Source organism: Populus trichocarpa, chromosome 10 (assembly GCF_000002775.5).
Source record: "Populus trichocarpa isolate Nisqually-1 chromosome 10, P.trichocarpa_v4.1, whole genome shotgun sequence".
Taxonomy (NCBI): Eukaryota; Viridiplantae; Streptophyta; class Magnoliopsida; order Malpighiales; family Salicaceae; genus Populus; species Populus trichocarpa.
In genome coordinates this window covers 17,871,346-17,892,525 of record NC_037294.2, presented here as the reverse complement: position 1 = coordinate 17,892,525, position 21,180 = coordinate 17,871,346, and the positions used below count along the sequence as shown (strand labels likewise).

General features: G+C 35.9%; 1 protein-coding gene and 1 long non-coding RNA gene across 10 annotated transcripts in view; both read left to right on the top strand.

Moving 5' to 3' along the window:
- Window positions 1-21,180, top strand: part of LOC7474393 (protein HEADING DATE 3A) — a 38,081-nt gene that overhangs the window by 5,631 nt on the left and 11,270 nt on the right. The window contains exons 1-2 of one of the 9 annotated variants that reach the window (XM_052456123.1): window positions 11,377-11,636; window positions 11,763-11,824. The exons of 4 other annotated variants lie outside the window; for them this stretch is intronic. In XM_052456123.1, coding sequence (XP_052312083.1) covers window positions 11,439-11,636; window positions 11,763-11,824 — 260 coding nt within the window. In that variant the 5' untranslated portion in view covers window positions 11,377-11,438. Of the gene's footprint in view, window positions 1-11,376; window positions 11,637-11,762; window positions 11,825-21,180 lie in introns of those variants that run through there. 4 more of the 9 variants (XM_052456125.1, XM_052456124.1, XM_052456119.1 and 1 more) reach the window with 4 other exon arrangements.
- Window positions 13,510-14,528, top strand: LOC127905809 (uncharacterized). Its single transcript, XR_008060224.1, has 3 exons — window positions 13,510-13,647; window positions 14,149-14,194; window positions 14,278-14,528. It is a non-coding gene; the product is annotated as an uncharacterized LOC127905809 (long non-coding RNA).

Sequence of the window (21,180 nt, the reverse complement as noted above, 5' to 3'; positions counted from 1 at the left end):
AGATGAATTTTAGAACCACCGGATAGATCAATAATCAAGATTCACGTAAACTTCCTGTTTTTTGGAAAAAAAAAAAAGGTAAAAATAAGGTGGTTTTTTTTTTTTTTTTTTTAAGATGGGTGACTCTTCTAACCAGTAACTTGAACTTTATATCAGATCGAATCTCAAGTTAGGTTTTAAAACTATATTAATATTAATTTTTATTCATTCATTGAGACTTTGATCAACTCATGTTAACCCTCTTAACCCGTGACGGGAGCCCTGCTCCGATCAATCCCTAGTTAGATTTTAAAACTATGATAATACAAATTTTTTTATTACATTGTCTCGGATCAACCCGGGTTGACCTTCCTGGTCTGTGACTCGATCTTATCCAAGGTTGACCCCCGAATTAAGTTTTAAAATTTTGATAATAACCACTTTTATTCTATATTGACCCGGGTTAACCAAGGTCGGCCCTCCTGACATATGACATGGGCCTTACCCCGGGTTAGCGACCCCTAAGTATGGTCTTAAAACTACGATAACAACAAATTTTCTCTTTACGTTGACATTAACCAATGGTCAAACCCACTCATGACCTAGGATTTGTCACGGGTCTATTACGAATTTGATTTAAAACTTTGATAATAATAATTTTTATTTTGATGCTGGCAAAGTTAGCCTAACTCATGACCCGATTCTCGACCAATGACCAGATCTTTATCGTAAATCAACCCCCGAGTTGTGTTTTAAAACTATGATATTTTTATTCCTACATATTTTAGTTGGACAATTTTGAAATGGAGAGTCTTTTACTAGGATATTATTGAAATAAAAATAATAAATATTATCCTTGGAGACTTATCTCTCTAGTTCCTCCTGTTTTGATACTATGTAAATTCACTTCAAAATTATTTTAAAAATAAATTTATTTTTATATATTTATTTCTTCAACTAAATATATATATATATATTTTTTTTCATAGCAGAAGAATAACCAAAAGCGACACATAATTCACGCTGAAGTATGCGGTGGCCTTACTGGATGTTGATGTTGAATCGAGTGGTTTGAAACGATGCCGGGTTTATCTGGGTCCAGTGTCTGTCCACTGCAGTGGACCAAAAAGTTCTCCGGAGCCTTTTGGGTTTCCACTTTCCAGCATGTCTTTTACTTTTTGATCAAAAAGCCACCATGCTACGCCACCTATGGGACAAATTTACCGAATTGACACAAGGGCAGATAGGAAAAATTTATGGGAGAAAGTTATTATTTGAAAATAAACATCTACTTCTCCTTATGCATGGAGATAATTTTCTAAAAAATAAATATATTTTCCGAATTTGAATTCGGCCGTGACTTTTTAACCCCTTGGACTATCTTGAAACATTCACTCGTGATTTCCTCGAGGAAGAATCTACAAGAGAGATGGCCTCTCTCTTTTGGGTATCAGATTCTTGACAAGATCGGATATAGTCATTGAATGTGGCTGACTTCTGCTCACTCCTGCTATCAAACTTTATTCCCAGGTTTTAGCTAACTCCTTGCATCTCTTGCTAAACACCACGCGTTTCATCAACTATCCCCTGTCCTAGTGGCGCCAGCTTCACCTTGTTCTCTGTCGACGCCCCTCGACTCAAATCAACTCATCAACTCAGGAGCACAAGGTTGCCGTAAAGTATACATTTATTTTGGTGGCACGCTTCAGCTAGCTCATATACACTGGAGAATTGTTGAGTTTAGATTATGTTTTGCTGGAAAAAATAAAAATAAAGCAAGGGATGTGGACGCTGTCTGAACATATATAGAGAAGCAAATTATGTTGCTGATGTATAAGTTGCTAGTGTCGGGTTTGCACATTGTAACACATAGCTACTTTTTTCTCAAGCATGCATGGGCAATCTAGCTGTAGCACATTTTATCCGATCATGTTGTTAGTGGTGTCTTTTCTGTAGTGTTTTTTTTTTTTTTTCTAGATTCTGTATTCCATTGTCCACTGTTGTTATATATTGTTGGTGGTGTTGAAATATACTATTTTTCAGTCAAGTGCGTGATTTACATTGTTCTAATTGGTTCCTTAATTTCGATTTATTTCCTTTTAGTTAGGCAATCTATGTCATTTTTAAATGTTTTTGCTGTCTCCTGATAGTTGCACGAGAAGCACCTTGATGGAAAAAAGACTTGATAAAAAATCTAAGAAATTAGTACCTAATTGAAAATCTTTTTCTAGGGATCTAATCATGATCATAACAGATTTAGAGGCTAAATTGTATTTTTTGCAAAAATATATACGATGTGTCTACAATTTTAAGAAATTAAATTGTTCCCACACCTGAATTCAGAGATTAATTTGAATCTTATTAGAAAAATAAAATTCTAGGCACACAATTGCGAGGCATATGATAAAATTTTATGTACCTTTGTACCGTGAAAAAATTCTGAGCCTTAAATTCTTTCCGGAGAAATATGATTTTGTGGATTTCTATGGGAGAAAAAAAAAGAAGGTACCTGGCTATTTTCAGATTAACGGAAATTACCAGTTTGGCATTGTAATATCAACTATATTTCCAAGACAAATGATTTTAGAAAAAAGTTACTTAAATTATCAGAGTGCATTTATTTGGACTCCATTTAAATTACCAGCATGTCTCATAATTAAATAGACTAAATTAATATTTTCTCAGCTAATTAATTAATCAACAAGCTTTAAAAAAATTAAAGACAAGTGAAAGAACTGGTATATTTTGTGACAACATATATATCTACTGCTTATCTTGCCATTAATACATGCTCACTCCAAACATATTAAAGTTGATCTGCTCTGTGTTCGTGAACATGTTTAATTAATTGGGAGACATTGTTGTTCGATTTATCTCTAATGATAAGCAAGTAACTGATGTGTTGATCAAAGGTCTCTCTTCTCCGAAGTTTCAGATCTCTCGCTCCAATGTTTGCGTTGGTCCTTCCCTTGCTAAGATTGAGGGGGGGCCTAATAGATGGATCAGTATAAAATATGAACATTGATTACATACGAAAGTCTATACACACACACACATATCAACTCTTTGATCTTTTGTTTTCTTGATATGTAAACTACTCATATGTGTGTGTACACACACACACACACACACACACACACTCATGATTGGCCTCTATAAGGACCACACCAATTCCATATTTCTTCGAGCGTTGCATATAAATGATATTAGCGACTCATTCTTTAAACTCCCTCTCTATAATTAATAACAAAAATATAGATTTCACTGGTTTCATGGGCATAAATATATATATGTATAGTATATCAATAAACTTGAGGCCAGGTAGATATCAAGTTTCAGGGTGAGTAGAACAACATTTAAATATACCTGTATGAAAACTCGGCCTTGTCCTTTTAAATTTGACTCGACCCGAGGTCATGCAGAGGTAGAGCAGTATTCATTACCTGTCTGAAAGCTCGACTTTGCTCTTTGAGATTTTACTTAAACTTTACTCGAACCCGGCTTAAATATAACTGCTATATATAAAATATTTAAAATCATTCTGATAATTGGTTTAACAAGGCAATATATAAAATATTTAAAATCATTCTGATTGGTTTAACAAGGCATCTATTGATTTTGGGTATGCCGAGATGGAGACTGGCCGTGGCTTGGCAGCCAAGCAATGCATTTCCATTTTAAATATCACTGCTATATATAAAATATTTAAAATCATTCTGATTGGTTTAACACAAGGCAATATATAAAATATTTAAAATCATTCTCATTGGTTTAACAAGGCATCTATTAATTTTGGGTATGCCGAGATGGAGACTGGCCGTGGCTTGGCAGCCAAGCAATGCATTTCCATTTTAGGATAGTTCTCGTCGCTCGGAATAATGGTGTTATCAAGAAGAAGAGAAAAAAGTGAAAGGTAAGAAAGAAAAAGCAACCAATGAAATACTCGTATGGATTTTCGAATATTGTAGCCAAATATATCCCCAACCCACATTATGTGAATTGGGTCCATACATGCTTTATGATTGGGTCCCGCAGTTTAGAGTTTTGTGGCCTTAAAGATCCTTCCCGGAGGAGGAAGGGAGGGAGGGTCAGCTGTCCTCATCTGTTTTCATATTCGAGTTACGTGTATTCTTCTCATCTCGAGTTACCTTTCATACTCTTTGTTGTGAATAGTGTCCGCCTTTGTACTTAGAAGCACCAGCATACTGTGGAGCACTGCTTTCCGTCTTTCAGGTAATTATGGTTTCTGATGCGGACAGATCATGCAGGCGTGGGGAGCCGTTAATTGCCACTATATTGCACCGTGGCTGTTTCATGCTGGGTTGGTTGTTCAGAAGGCGAACATGGGCTGCCCTATCAAGGTTTAAAACAATAAAAAAAAATAATCTGTACTTAACAATAAATAATATCAAGATAATAGATACTTAAGATTCGATGAATAAAGAATCAATAAGTTATAAATATATTAAACATTTGAGCTGTAGATATCGATTTTCATCACTAACAATTAGAACGCGAAGATTCGTAAGTGTACACTCGCAATTTAAGATATAACCGTGCATGATTGCTAGGACTCATCTCAACCGCCCAACAGGATAGAAAAGAAAAGGACCTTGTCTCTCCCTTTTCTTTCTCTTTTCCTTTTAATCCTTGGACTATTATGGTGAGTTTTAGACTATATATACAATTACAGGTGACTTCCTTCAAACTCTAGATTCCGCTCCGCTTTTCCTGTGGTTTGAACTTGACAAGGCAAATATACCGATCCCAGACCTTTCTTAACGACGGGAAGTCTCTGTCTCGCTATTTTTTTCCATCTTTCTATTGGTGAAACTGAGAAAAGGATTTCAAATTGTTTGGGATGACAAGGACCATGGAGAACCTTGCATGCAAGACTTGAATAATTACAGCACGTTAATTTGGGGGTCCATACGAATTGCAAGGATAGGTGGTGCATGGCACCCGCAGGTTTACTTAGCAGTTAGTAAATCGCTTTAAGTAAACAATTAATTACCTTTTCCTGTAATGATTATTTCTTTCCTAACGATCGATCGAGCAATAGTTTATTATTGGGTTAAAGGTGTTCAAACCCTTGAACTCTTGCACCAAATGCAACTCGTACCTAAACAAGAGATTCCACCCCATCGGTCCCTGTACTGTATTTTTGGATCGGTTTGATCCCATTATTAGTTTCGTGGAGATCTATCCACAAGATAAAAAAAACTTTGCACTTGGAAATCCCGTGGAACTTGAAAAATATCCCAGAACTCATCAAAAATGAAATTTGATAATTCTATTGCAAGATAGCTATTTTGAGAAAGAAAATCACCTTTTCTTATATATTTTTAAAACGTTAACATTAAAGAAATTAACACAGCAATTCAACAAATACCTTCTTAGTTTTTTTTTTCCTGAAAGAACAAGAAAGTATCAATTATTCTTCTTGTATCCTACAAATTAAACTCAAGTTTCAAATAATATCCTGGCATTCTATCATCTTACGTACATACCTAGCTATGTTGGGTGTGTTTACACTAGGTAGAAGGGCTTCGAGATCCTCGCTTATTTGAACATCGCAGGGAACTTGGTGGGGGGGGGGGGGGGGGGGGGTAGGAAAACGTGAATCTGGCTCTTTTTGAGAACAAAGACCACTAGACCAGGTGAAAAATGAAACTGGCTTTTGTTTAATTTTGAGAAAAGCGAAAAAGGTGGCCTCCTTTATTCAGGCATCACCACAAGCCCAAAACGTCATCTAGGAATCCCCAAAAGAGAAGAAAAGAAAAATAATAAAGTGTTGGGAAAACTAGGGACAACTAACCGGATCAATTCAGCGGAATACAATTCACAATTCACAAGTTCCAATCCTTTTTCCCTCTTTGTGCAGTAAAAAACAGAATCAAACAATGAACAAATATAATGCAACAATCACACAAATCAACACCAAGATTTTTACGTGGAAAACCCGATGCGGGAAAAACCACGGGACCGGAGTCCACCTAAAAACTTCCACTATCACAAATAATGGGTTCACAATTGTTCTTCCTCAGATTCAACTAAGGGCTACAACATATATATCATCAAGAATAACTTATTCTCGGATTACAACAAGATTAAAGGAGAATTATTTGAGAAAAACTCACAATACTGACAGCCCCGTTTTCTGTCAAAACGGCCAGCTTCCACACCACCAATCTTCGATCCAACCGTCCAGAATGAAGAGGAATGTGTCTAGAAGCTGCTGTCAAAATCTCAGCCCGATCCAACGGTGAACGAACTGGAAATCGAAGAAAGAACGCAGGCTGCTCTGCTGCCTCTTCTTCTTTTCTTTCTCTCGGTTTTCTTCTCCTCTCTTCTGTTTCTCTCTACTGCATCTACAGTAGCCGACCCACATTAATTTAAATTCCAAGAGACAGCAGCTGTCTCTTGATAATTAATGTGGTGGTCCCACCATCACATGGTGCGGGACCACACACAACAAATCTCCCCCTCACGCACCATGTGAGGAATTCGCCATACTGGCGATCAACATGTAAGCTTCAATTTAGGAGGCTCTGACAAGCCTGCCTCCCTTCTGCAAAACTCAAACTTCTCTCTCGATAGAGGTTTGGTCATCATGTCTGACACGTTGTTATCGGTATGGATCTTCTCAACAACAAATGACTTCATCTCCATAGCATCTCGAATCCATTGATATCTAACCTCAATGTGCTTTGATCGAGAGTGAAAAGTAGGATGCTTACTGAGATGGATTGCACTTTGACTATCACAGTGCAACACAAAGTTCTCTTGAACTAGGCCAAGTTCATGTAAGAACTTCTTCATCCATAACAACTCTTTGTCCCCTTCAGTAAGAGCAATATATTCTGCCTCTGTAGTGGATAATGCCACACATTTTTGCAACCTTGATTGCCATGAGACTGCTCCCCCTGCAAACTTCATCAAGTATCCTGATGTGGACTTTCTAGAATCAACATCACCAGCCATATCTGCATCTGTGTATCCATCCAACACAGGTTTATCATTACCAAAACATAAGCTGAAACTAGAAGTACCTTTGAGATACCTGAGTATCCATTTCACTGCTGACCAGTGTTCTTTACCAGGATTGGAGAGGAACCGACTAACCACACCAACTGCATGAGCTATATCCGGCCTTGTGCAAACCATGGCATACATCAAGCTACCAACTGCGGATGCATAAGGAACCTTTTTCATCTCATCTCTTTCTTCATCACTTGAAGGACACTGCTTAGAACTTAGTTTAAAGTGGCTTGCAAGTGGAGAACAAACCGGTTTGGAGTTGCTCATGTTGAATCTCTCAAGTACCTTTTGAACATATCTCTCCTGAGATAGCCAAAGTTTCTCCTTCTTCCTGTCACGTGTGATCTTCATGCCAAGAATCTGTTTTGCCGGTCCTAAGTCTTTCATTGCAAAAGACTTGCTTAACTCTTCCTTCAAAATCTGAATCTTCTTAGCATCATGGCCAACAATCAACATATCATCTACATACAATAGGAGAATAATAAAGTTTCCATCTGGAAACCTTTTCATAAATACACAATGATCAGAAGTGGTCCTGTCATAACCATGATCCACCATGAAAGAATCAAACTTCTTGTACCATTGTCTTGGAGCTTGCTTTAACCCATATAGGCTCTTTTTCAACTTGCAAACTAACTGCTCTTTGCCTTTTGCTTCAAACCCTTCAGGTTGTTCCATGTAGATCTCTTCATCTAAATCACCATGGAGAAAAGCAGTTTTCACATCAAGTTGCTCAACTTCAAGATTCAAACTAGCAGCTAAGCCAAGCACAACTCGGATTGAAGACATCTTGACCACTGGTGAAAAGATTTCTTCAAAATCAATACCCTTTTTCTGACCGAAACCTTTCACAACCAATCTTGCCTTGTACCTTGGTTGTGAGCAATGTTCATCAATTTTCAGCCTGAACACCCATTTGTTCTTGAGTGCTCTCTTACCTTTAGGAAGCTTCACTAACTCAAAAGTATGGTTTTCATGCAAGGATTTCATCTCTTCTTGCATTGCTTTCAACCACTCACTTTTCTTCTCATGTGACATGGCTTCATCAAAGCATTCTGGCTCTCCCCCGTCAGTAACCAGCACATACTCATGAGGAGAATATTTGGTGGAAGGTTGGCGAGGTCTAGTTGACCTCCTCAATTGTGGCTCATCTGGAGCTTCCTGCATAACCTGTTCAGGAATAACATCAATATCATCATTAGTTGATTCATGATCACCAACTAATGGCTCAACAAGAAAACCACCATTATCATCATTTTGCAAATCTCCCCCATGATTAGCAGGCATCAAAGGTAACTGTGGAGTAGGTCTTGGATTTGAATTAGATGGAATAAAAGTTGTAGACTCTGTTTTCTCCTTCAGTTCAAAGTCTTCAATGGTTTGATCTTCAAAGAAGATAACATCTCTGCTTCTCACAATTTTCTTCTCCTTTGGATCCCACAACCTATAGCCAAACTCATCATCTTCAGATCCCAAGAAAATACACTGCTTTGTCTTGCTGTCAAGCTTGGACCTTTCATCCCTTGGAACATGTACAAATGCTCTGCATCCAAACACTCTCAAGTGTGCATAGGAAACATCCTTTCCTTTCCAAACTCTATCTGGAACATCAAACTCAAGAGGAACTGATGGAGAAAGGTTGATCATGGCAACTGCAGTCTTCATTGCCTCACCCCAAAAGGACTTAGGCAGCTTTGCATGAGAGAGCATACATCTAATTCTTTCAACAATGGTTCTGTTCATTCTCTCAGCCACTCCATTCTGCTGTGGAGTCTTAGGAACTGTCTTCTCCAACTTGATACCCTGTTCCCTGCAGTACTTCTCAAAAGGACCTCTGTATTCACCACCATTGTCTGCTCGAACACATTTCAGCTTTCTACCAGTTTCTCTTTCAACTCTGGCATGGAAATCCTTAAAGACATCAAGCACCTGATCTTTGGATTTCAAACAAGTGGCCCAAATCTTCCTGGAGTGATCATCAATAAAACTAACAAAGTACAATGCACCTCCAAGAGACTTATCAATCATAGAGCAAACATCAGTATGAACTAAATCAAGAACATGTGACCTTCTATGTGAAGGTGATCTTTGAAATGCAACTCTATGTTGTTTACCAACTAAACAATGAGTACATGTGTTCAAGTTCATACCTTTCAATGGAAGGTAGTTCTTCTTGGCAAGGATGCCAAGGCCTTTCTCACTCAAATGTCCAAGCCGCTTATGCCATAGATCAGTAGAGCAATCTTCAATTGCATTCACCTCCCCTTTGATCACCTTGGCTTGTGACATGTAGAGACCCATCTTCTTCCCTTTAGCAACAATCAAGGAATTTCTGGAGAGCTTCCATTTACCATCTCCAAAGTAACTGTGATAGCCTTCTTCATCAAGAGTACCTGTAGAGATCAAGTGTAGGCGCATATCAGGCACATGCCTAACATCTTTGAGTAGCAACTTGCACCCAGTATTGGTTTCCAACCAAATATCTCCAATGCCCACAACACTAGCCATCCCTTGATTTCCCATCCTAACTTGACCAAAGTCACCAGCAGTGTAGGATGTGTAAAAATCATGTCGGGGTGTAACATGGTAAGAAGCTGCTGAATCTGCAACCCAGGTGGTATCTTGACATGCAAGATTAACACAGCCATCATCACACACAATGGCAACATCACCATCAGATACAACTGCAGCTGTACCATTCTCTTCATTCTTGTCTTCATCTCTACCCTTTTTATCTCTTTTATACTTTCTGCAATCCTTTTGCATATGCCCAGGCTTGTCACAATAATAACATTTAAAACCCTTCCTTGACTGAGATCTTCCTCTTGGCTTCCATTTGCCTTTTCTATTGCTGGATTCTCCATCTTGCTTGCCGTGAGAGAACCTGCTTTGACTTCTCCCTCGACTTTCTGTAACAAGTGCATGAGACTCGAAAGTGCTTGTCCCTTTCCTCCTCTTCTCTTCATTGAGGATACAATCCTTCACTGTTTTCAAAGTGAGCTTTCCATTCGGAGTAGAATTGCTAAGTGACACTACCAAAGTCTCCCAACTATCCGGCAATGAACTCAATAGGATTAATGCTTGCATTTCATCGGCTAACTCAAGGTTCATCAATGACAGCTGATTCAAGAACCCTTGGAATACATTTATATGCACTGAAGCATCTTCACCATCTCTATACTTCAAATTCACAAGGTCTCTAATTACAAAAACCTTGTTTTGTGCACTCTCCTTGGCAAATGTTTCTTCCAACATCTTCCACACTGTATAACAGTCATGTTCTTGAGAAATATGATTAATGGACTTAGAAGATACCCATTTTCTAACATTAGCGGTAGCCTTTCTATTTAGTCCATTCCATTTTGCATCATCCATATCATCAGGCTTTATTCCTTTACATTCAATCGGCAAAGCCAAATCATTGCAATATAAGTGATCCTCCATCATTGTTTTCCATAGAAAATAATTTGAGGAAGTGAGCTTTATCATGCCCGAATCTTCCTTTTCCATTTTAACTGCACAAGAATTCAATCTACACAACCAAATGCTCTGATACCACTTTGTTGGGAAAACTAGGGACAACTAACCGGATCAATTCAGCGGAATACAATTCACAATTCACAAGTTCCAATCCTTTTTCCCTCTTTGTGCAGTAAAAAACAGAATCAAACAATGAACAAATATAATGCAACAATCACACAAATCAACACCAAGATTTTTACGTGGAAAACCCGATGCGGGAAAAACCACGGGACCGGAGTCCACCTAAAAACTTCCACTATCACAAATAATGGGTTCACAATTGTTCTTCCTCAGATTCAACTAAGGGCTACAACATATATATCATCAAGAATAACTTATTCTCGGATTACAACAAGATTAAAGGAGAATTATTTGAGAAAAACTCACAATACTGACAGCCCCGTTTTCTGTCAAAACGGCCAGCTTCCACACCACCAATCTTCGATCCAACCGTCCAGAATGAAGAGGAATGTGTCTAGAAGCTGCTGTCAAAATCTCAGCCCGATCCAACGGTGAACGAACTGGAAATCGAAGAAAGAACGCAGGCTGCTCTGCTGCCTCTTCTTCTTTTCTTTCTCTCGGTTTTCTTCTCCTCTCTTCTGTTTCTCTCTACTGCATCTACAGTAGCCGACCCACATTAATTTAAATTCCAAGAGACAGCAGCTGTCTCTTGATAATTAATGTGGTGGTCCCACCATCACATGGTGCGGGACCACACACAACATAAAGCAAGGTAGATTCTATTGACAGCATAGCAGTAAATAAAATAAAATATATACCACAAAAGAGTTTATAAATAGCTGTTGTATCTTCTTAAATTGTTGCAAAAAATCAACTAACATTCATTCAACAACTCAAACTGTATTTGCACACAGGTTGATCAGTGCTGAGCAAGAATGCCTAGGGATAGAGAACCTCTTAGTGTTGGCCGTGTTATAGGGGACGTGTTGGACCCCTTCACAAGATCTATCTCCCTCAGGGTCAATTACAATTCTAGAGAGGTTAACAATGGTTGTGAGCTCAAACCCTCTCATGTTGTCAACCAGCCCAGGGTTGATATCGGTGGGGAAGATCTAAGGACCTTCTACACTCTGGTAAGTCCCAACCATGTCCTCCCCCTTAACGCAGTAATGTTTTTGTTTTTTCGTCATTCGTCGAGTATAATTTATTCTCTGGATTCTTTGAGACCTGATGAGCGGTGAAATTCACTTCTATCTTAGGTTATGGTGGACCCTGATGCACCCAGCCCAAGTAACCCAAACCTCAGAGAATACTTGCATTGGTAACTGGCCTTTCTCTCGCGCACACACACACATCCACCCTCTCGCGCGCGCGCACGCACACACATCTGAGCAGTGAGATTCACTTTCATCGTAGGTTAATATATGGTACTGGACGCTGATGCACCCAGATCAAGTGACCCAAACCAAAGAGAATACATGTATTGGTAACTGGCCTCTCCCTCACACCACACTGCATTTCAATCTCGCTATTCTAGCAGATCTAACACAAAAGTGCGAGTCAGAGGGGCATGAGAGCTTAGGCTATTAATTTGGATTGAAGAGATTCCCTGACATGATACCAAGGATTTTTTCGTCAAATGATCCGGATTTGGAATTATACTATCCTCTAATCTCAACATCCTAGATCTATACATGTCAATTTTAAACTCGAAAGACTTTCGTAAGAGAGCATGTAGAAGTACTTAATTTCAACTGGGATAGTTATTTGACAGACACCAGATTAAACACTGCATTTAAGGTGATGGTGAGTCCTTGGATGATTGTCTCACAGACAAATGATCAAACCTGCTAATTATTTATAAAGCAACGTGTTTTTTTAGTGTCGATTTACTCCTATCGTTCTTTAATTAGTTAACCTAACCGACCATGGAACTACTTAAGCGCTCTCTAAAAATGACTTCACCTGTACGTCGACGATTACTATGGCTCAACGCATTGTCCATTATCTGTTATTACAACTCGTAACAGTACTCTCATAGAATTATTGGTCTGGACGGGTGACTTACACTCATGGAAGCAAGTACTGAGCTGGGAAAAAGCTATATATATGCCATGCATTGTCCTTCATATATACCCATAAGATTACAAGAAGCCGAAGGCATACTGTAAATTCGAAGACCGTGACCTTTGTACTTCCCCCTGCTTGTGATTTTCTTTCTTGTTTGATTGACAGCCTGTTCCTTTCGTTGTTTTCTTTTTGTTCCATTTCTTCTTCTTTTTTCTTTTCGTTTCATTTTTTGTTTGAGTTGTCGTTTACTGGTGGCTCGGTGAGTGAAGGAAAACTGTGAAAGGGGGTCTTCCTCGGATTGATAGGATTTTTTTTAGGATGTCGGGTCCTACATGTACGATGATAATGGGTAGCAATATCGAGCAACCTTTTTGGTTCCTCGGAATTTACATATTTTCCTTTTCACTAATTTTTTATTTGAATACGGTCAAGAGACAAATCTTGTTTGCATGCCTTTAACTGAATAACCTTATAGCCAGGTCACCTTCATGTCAGAGCTTTACAACGTGCCATCAAATGATCCACTGTGCCGTGATGTATATAAATTATGCATGTGTTAATAGAGAATAGATTTTTAAATTCTCATGTAAAAATAAAAAATTATATGAAGACAAAGGTTTCATTTCCTTTCCTAACAATTTTGCCGTTTCGCTTTCACTGGAAACGAACAAATTAACATTATATTAAAAACAATGCTAGGCTGAAATGAAAAATATCAAATCAGCCCGTGCCTATACATATTAGTTATTAATTATTATAAACATAAAACACGCGGGAATTCCGCGTATGCATCCCCTTACATGTTAGTTTAAATTAATGGATTATAATTGAGTTTTTAACTAGGTCAACCTGCTAGGTTAGCCAGGTCAACCCGCCGTGTCAGCTAAGTTCAAGTTTTTTCTTCTCCAGCTTTCTGTAATCTTTATGAATTTTCAGGTGTTTGCTATTCAGTCATGCTCGCAAAGTATGAATAAAGTGGTTGAATCACTGCATCAGAAATTCCCTTCTGTCTCAAAGTCGCAATTAAGAAACAAAGTTCGTGAGATGTCAGATTTTGTGGATAATCGTTGGCAGGTTAGTGGCTTCCTGAAATATTGTATCATTCCCATGTTATAGATGAGGATCTACCTGTTAAGGACACTAATATTGTTTTGATGATTGATAAAAGCTTTTGATTAATGAAATTATTTATGAACGTCTTTTAACAGTCTGGACCTCTGTTCAATGGTTCAATAAAAAGAAAGACCTTAGTTCAGTATCACTCAATTCTTCTTGGTTCACGGAATTTCACGTGTACGATTTAATATGGTATCTATTAGAGAATAATATAAATTATATCCTGGAATTTTACTTGACAGTTTAAGCAATTAGGTTGAGATGGTTCTTTGACAGTATCCAATCTCTGTAAAGAATGAAGATTTTGAGATCCAATACCTAGTTGTGGCGATTGGATGTGGTTGAAATAATAGATAAACCAATGATATACCGGAAATTGAGTTTGAGTAAGGAATTATGATAGGCAACCTCCCTAGAATGTTGAATCAAAGGTCTCAGTTTTTGCTATTACAAGTGCAGGTTAAGAAAGAAGTTTTGTACGGGGTTGGCGTTAGAATTTCACCAGGTATGTATGTGTTCATGTCTTCAGCGAGTTAAATCGTGCTGCGATACTCTATTACTAAAACCCTTGTTTTTTTTAATGAGCAGAAAAGGGCAGAGGATGAAAGACATTTCTATATTTCTCTTGAGAGGTGCTTGCCTCCTACTGCTAAAAGCTCGACTCCTAAAGGGTCCTCGCCTCCCTCGCTTAAACATGGTTTAGTTGCTGAGGGGCCAGCAAATCTGCACGGACAGCCACCCATAGCCTTCTTTTCTGGATCATCTTTGGCCTTTCAGTTTTTTCTCCTCTAAATTTCCCTATATTTTGGCCATTTTCTGTGGCATGTAATTACAAATCATCCCAAAAAACTTAGCATTAGTAAGGTTTTTGTTGTGAATCGTACAGTTGAATATAAGGTGATAAAACTTTTGGCTTAACCAATACCTTGATGAATATTCAAGTAGGCTAAAGACTGTCGTGAAACAATCTTCTTTGAAGACCAGACAACTCGTGTGTTCTAAAAAGGTTTTCACAAGACTAACTAATATTGTGTTTGAAATATGCATTTCGAATATAGATTTCGTGGGTTTTTCTCTCTAAAAGTCCATGGATGGTCTAGTAATATTCTACTGTATGTTATTCAGAAAGATACTAGTATTCTTGGTGCATTTAATAAAATTACCATATCAAATAATAAAAAGGAAGCTATCTGGGAGAAAAAATGATATTCGAATATATTATGTACTCACTAATTTATTTTATATAATAATTTTATTGATATTAAATTTTTATTAGCTTTATTGTATAAGTTTGTATTTAAGAATAATTAATTTATCAAAACTTCATATTATCAACTTAAAAAAACTCGTTCACATATTTCTAAACTTCTAGAAAAAAAAAATTAACAATTCAACTAAGTATTCGGGCAATGTGATTTCATTACCATGATTTAATCATCATTTCCAAATTATATAGGGTAGAATATTCTTTTAGCTTTTCTGCATATTAAAATTACGTAGCTACTCCTGAAACAAAAAAATAATTAAAGCTATCTTCGAGTTGATTTTTCGTACATTAAAATTACTTAATTACAAAAAAATCTACTAAATTATCTTTTAGGAGCTTTCCGTTTTTTCATCATGATTTTTTTACTTAATATTAAGTTAACTTAGAGGCATAATTGCAGTTTTATTTTCATAAAATTATCGTCGCTTGCCCGAAGTTTTATCAGTAATTCGGCTCTTTGTACATTAGTGTATGAAATTATAAACATAAGAGACAATGGGTAATAAAAAAAGTACTAAAAAAATTAATAGAAATGCAATATAAAAGGAAAATAATTTATTGTAGGTTGCAATAACTATCTTTTTTTTATTCTTAATTTAATTATTTCACATTAAGTTAATTTAAGATTGAGTTTAATGTTTTGTTTTGATTGATTTTATACGTGGCTCTTTAACTTTATAAATTCAATTTCAAACTAAATTAAATATTTAATGTTTTTTTTCTTGAAAAACAATATCTTTATCTTAACTTCTTGATTTAATTCTTGGTTAGAGTTAATAAATTTATGTAATTTATTAACATGTATAATTTTTGAGATTTCCTTAAAAAGATTTTCCTGTATCAGGTAAAAGTTTTGGAATCAGAGACCCTTAAATGAGGCGATTTCCTCCTAATAAAGCTGTTCAGTTCGTCAGGAATAACTAAACTTACTCAGCATACAGAATCGGGTAAAAATATATACATGCCATTAAATACTAACTTGATTAACTGTGTCCATATAATTTCTTGGGCTACAATATTGCATAACTATCAAGGGTGCTACGTACTATATTAAGCAGAAAATTATACTGCGTGAGTTTTTTTGCTATTGTCATGGACACAGTTCATTGTGAAATGCTATAATAAAATTATTATTTTGTTCTTTGATTGAAAAGAATAGAAAGTCCTAGTTGTGAAGGAATTTTGATCTTCTTATCCTTCAATTTAATTTTTTTTATTTTCTCAAGTTTATTTTTAATTTTAATTTTTATATGGTTGAATTTTTTTTTATTGTTTCTTTTGATATTTAATTTATTTGGGATTGAATTCTTATCGGCTTGAATTTTCCGCATGAAAGTTGAATTTCATATTAATAAGTTGGATAATATAATAATCAATACCTATAGTTTGCTTGCTGCTAGATTGTGCTATCAGGGATAAACACTACTAAAAAAGGGGACTATTAGCATCTGATTTTAGCAACGGATAATTCCGTTGCTAAATTCAGTAACGGATTTGCAACGGATTGTATATTTATTAATTTTTTAATATTAGCAACAGACTTTAGCAACGGAAAATCCGTTGCTAAAAACAACATTAAATTTGCAACGGATTATCCGTTGCTGATTGAAAAAATAAATATTTAAATCTTAATCTAAAACTAAAATTACACAGACCGTTGATGAAGTATTTAGCTTTGACAATCTCAACCGTTAATTAGCAATCCTGAACTTACACTCTCTCCCCTTCAGAAACGTAAACAGAGCAAATAAACAAACAACCCAGAAAATGCTAATTAACTTGCAGTGAATCTCTTCATCCCCTTCGTCCCCTGATCATAGCATCCATGACAGTAGAAAAACAATTAACTTAGCACTCTCTCTTCATCGATCTGATTTTCCTTTGTCCCTAACATTTCTCTTCATCTTCTTCTCATTCGTCTCCAACATCTCTAACAGATTCAATCTTTCTTCGTAAACCATCAGAAACACAAACCCATGGAAACATCCCACTATACCCATCATTATCACCATCGAACATCTTGATTTACCCCCACTCTTTGTATTTGGGTTGGGTTTTGCATTATTTTCTTCAATAATTTAGGTAATTAATTTTAGGAATTAGTTGTTTCTCTGTTGCAATTAAACTTACACTTAAAAGTTTTTACCTAACTTTTCCAATCTCAGGTGTTCTTCTGCCGTGTAGATTGCATCTTGCTCGCCCAGAACTCAAGAACACAGGTAACAAAAAAAATTTTATCGCTAATTTGAATAATGGTTTTAGGCTATTCATTCGATAAAATAAGGGTTTATGAACTGAGAATTGTAGTCAGTGCAAATTTATTTATGAACACAAGTTAATCAATAGGTTTCTTGAATCTTTAACAGACTGAGGAAACTTAAACATTTCAAATATTTGCAAATATGAACTTAAACATAAATATAGGTTACTCTGCTGTTATTTTTTTAATTTATCCTCTGGAATCAAATTACAGATAGTTTGGTGCCTGGTTTTTATGTTTTGAATTTCTTTTCTGATATGTAGACCAAGAGAACCAAGAAGGCTGGTATTGTCGGGAAATATGGTATGCTTTTCTTAACATAGTTTTGTCTTGTGTGTTTTTATTATGTGCTAAGGGTAAAATGAATTGGAAAAGAAGACATGAAAACACAAATAATTGCTTCCATGATTATATTAGCTTACCGTGCATACAAGTGAATTTAGAAAAAGAAGTTGAATATATAAGATATGTCCTTTCCTTTCCCATGAAGATGACTCTGATTGTTTTACAAATCGTTTGTCTATTTGGTCTCTGTATTGTGGATTAGTTTTTCTCAATCTCCCTTTAATCTGAATACAGCTTACTTGTATTTGTGCACATAAACCATGTGTGCTCATATTTGTAAATATAGTTATCTATACAAAACCAGTTAATCAATAGGTAGAAAGACCAAAATGTTGAGTCATTTCAAAATTTGAAAATAAAAATAGAAAATAGATCTAGCAAATGATTTCAAATATCTTCTAAAAAGAACAATGAAATATGTTTTTTTATTTACTGTAAGGAAAGATATTAATGAAAAAAATAAAAAAAATCAATTTAAAAATATATAATAAGTCAAAATCTAGACTTAAAATCTAACTCGTATCAGGTTCCTAGTTGAATTGAATAATTAAATAAGAAGTTTGAACAATGTGTATGATTATTTTATAAAAAGGGTGTTGAAATACTTCCTAAAATAGAAGGACGTTGTGGTTTATGCTTTCATTTGGTTTTGGGAACTTTATAATATGCCAATGTCCAATCTTGATTGTTCCATTTTGACTGCTCTGTGAAAATGCCAGATCCTTGATTATTTGGTTTTGATGCACAATTATGTTAGTAGTTCAATGGAGAGGAATTCATTAATTCTTTCAGCCACTTGACTGCAAGCACCTTTAGAGGAGGTTCCTAAAACCTATGATGATATTCAATGGTATTAGAATACGTTATTCTCCTAGTTATCATTTTCTTTTCAGTAGGCTGTCTTCTCCTCGTTTTGCTGCATAGTCTTTCTAATAGAATTTCTTTCTTTACATGAAAAGAATTATTACCCTTATTTGCACAGTGAATGCACTGGATAGCACCTGTTTCTGGATAGCACTGGATACAAAGAAGTAAGAATTTTTGTTCCTGCTTGCAGGTTTGTTTCTGCTTCCCCAATATAATCCTCCTATTGGGTATGATTTTTATGTAGTTATAATTTTTATTTGGATGGGTCATTCTTTGACTTGTCTGGATTTGTTTTGGGTATGATTTTTATGTAGTTAAATCTCTTATCACTAATCTCATGATAGTTCTCTTCAAGATTACAAACTCTGCTGTCTCGAAACTCTTCATGGTACCTTGATTATAAACTGTGTCCCAAAAAACTACAATGGGTTTCATTAGGTTACATGACAGAGGATCCTATATTATTTATAAATGATGGTGAAACTCAAAACATATTTGATTTGCTCCTTAAAACGGGTAAAATTCTTACCGATAAGCTAAACAAGCTTACTAGCTTCTTGGGACACTGAACAATAAACATACCTTCCTAGGAGCTTTTCATGCTGTAAAGAAACTTTTGCTGTTATAATCTTCTGGTGTGTTTGCACTGGTTTAATAGTATCTTTGTGTAACTAGCCTTCGGAATTCACTGTGAAAATGTTACTGTTGGGCTGTTTTAAGGCCTCCTCTTTCAGGATGTTACTTTGGTTGGATTATAATGGATGCCCTTGTTTTTTTTGTTTTTTTAGATCCTAGCCAAAAATATGGCTTCTTTCAAAACTATCCACAATGTGACAGGAATGATAAAGGCCCAACCATTAAGAAAACCTAAATCTATTATGAAGAACAAAGGAAACAATTTTGCATTCCTTCTTTGATATAATTGTGCAGCTTGGTTAGTTTTATATTTTCTCAACTCAATAATTATTGATAGTAATGCATATATTTTTTATGGTTTTTAGCATGCCTCGACGAGGATCCATATTAGATTCTAGGAGTGACAGGTCCACTTCAAGGAGTGACAGGTCCACTTCATCCAAATCATTTCAAACTCCATCAAGGCGTAATAACAAAGGATCCACGTTTCAGCAACCTGTGTATCAGACCTCGAAGGAGTATTATATACCTACTTTGGGGAGTACACATCCTCCTCAACATGATTATGGAAGGGTTGATGCATATCAACTTTGTGAGGGCTTTCGCTTTCAAGATTTGCTTCAAACTCAAGGAGGTTTCTCTCGAGATAACCAACTTGTTTATGGAGGACATAATGCATATAGGAGTTATGAGAGAGTTGAGGGTGATGATGGTGATACTGATGATGATGCGAACATTAGAGATGAAGATGAGGGAGACGGTAGTAATGAGAGAGGTGTATGTGATGAGAGAGCTGGTAGTAATGAGAGAGGTGTATATGATGAGGATCAAGATGGTGTCCCATCAAACCACGGTTCAACCTGTTCTCCATACAATTATGATCAAAGTGTTAAAAGGAAGGGTTTTGACACACAAATAGATCCAATGACAAGAAAAAAAGAGCTTTGTTTGTATGGAACAACAGAGTAAGTTGAAACTTTTAAAATTTAACTTATTAAGGTTATATTTTCAGGTATGAAAAAAATTACTTAGTATTGTGTAATTATTTGTTTAATAAAAGTTTGTTATTATATTTTTTCAGGTTCAATAACGCATCGTGTGGACGTGCAATCGGAGATATTTTGAGGTCTAATTTTAAGGGAGCATGGCATTCTTGGGAAAAAGTAGATTCAATGTGCAGGGATGAACTCTTTAAAGAGTTCAAGGTAAGAACCAACACTAATTGTCATATTCTTTTTTTTGCTCTGTTTATAATATTCTTGTAAATTATTTGTGTTTGGGTTCAAAAGGAAATATATTCGCTTTTTCATTGAGACTACTTTATTGATGTGTTGGGGTATTGATTTTTGAACCTGTATGTGAAATGGAAAATCTTGTCAGGATTCACTTGCTTTATATTCCTTTTTCTCTTATCTGTGGGGTGTTTAGTTTATGTAGTTTGCTGAATCAATAAGATATGGATTAAGGAGTTGCAATATTCCTCTCATTTTTTTATTTACGGATAACCATAAATATGCATCTCTTCTCCAACACAGGTATTGTAGCAGAGATTGATTTGTGTTCTAATTTGTTCTTATTTCTTATTTACTTTTTAATATCATTTAATTTCTTTAGTTATTACATAATCTTGCAAATTTTGAACAAGATAACACAATATGATTAATCATTTTCATACTTTGAAATTTTGTGCACTCTTTTTACTTGGTGTATATATATATTATTTGGTAGAAAAAATATTCCTTCCCTGAGGAAGATGAGTCGATTGTTCGTAATATTTGGGAAGATAAGGCTAGGATTGCTTTGAATCAACAATTGACACGAGCTCGCAAGAAAGCCATGTCAAATGAAAACACTACAAATATTATAGATTGCCTTGATAAAGGTCCTGCTTGGATAAACAATGACGACTGGAATCAAATGATCAAAGATGTTTGGTCCACCCTTGAATTTCAAAGGAGGTCTGAATCCGCTAGAAGGAATCGATTAACTAAAACAGATGGCAAAATAAGCACTCATTCTGGAGGAACAGTGTCATTTGCATCATATCGAGCTAACATGGTGAGGATTTTTTTTTTATGCTTAAGATAATGAATTAAAATTTGTATATTTATCTTGT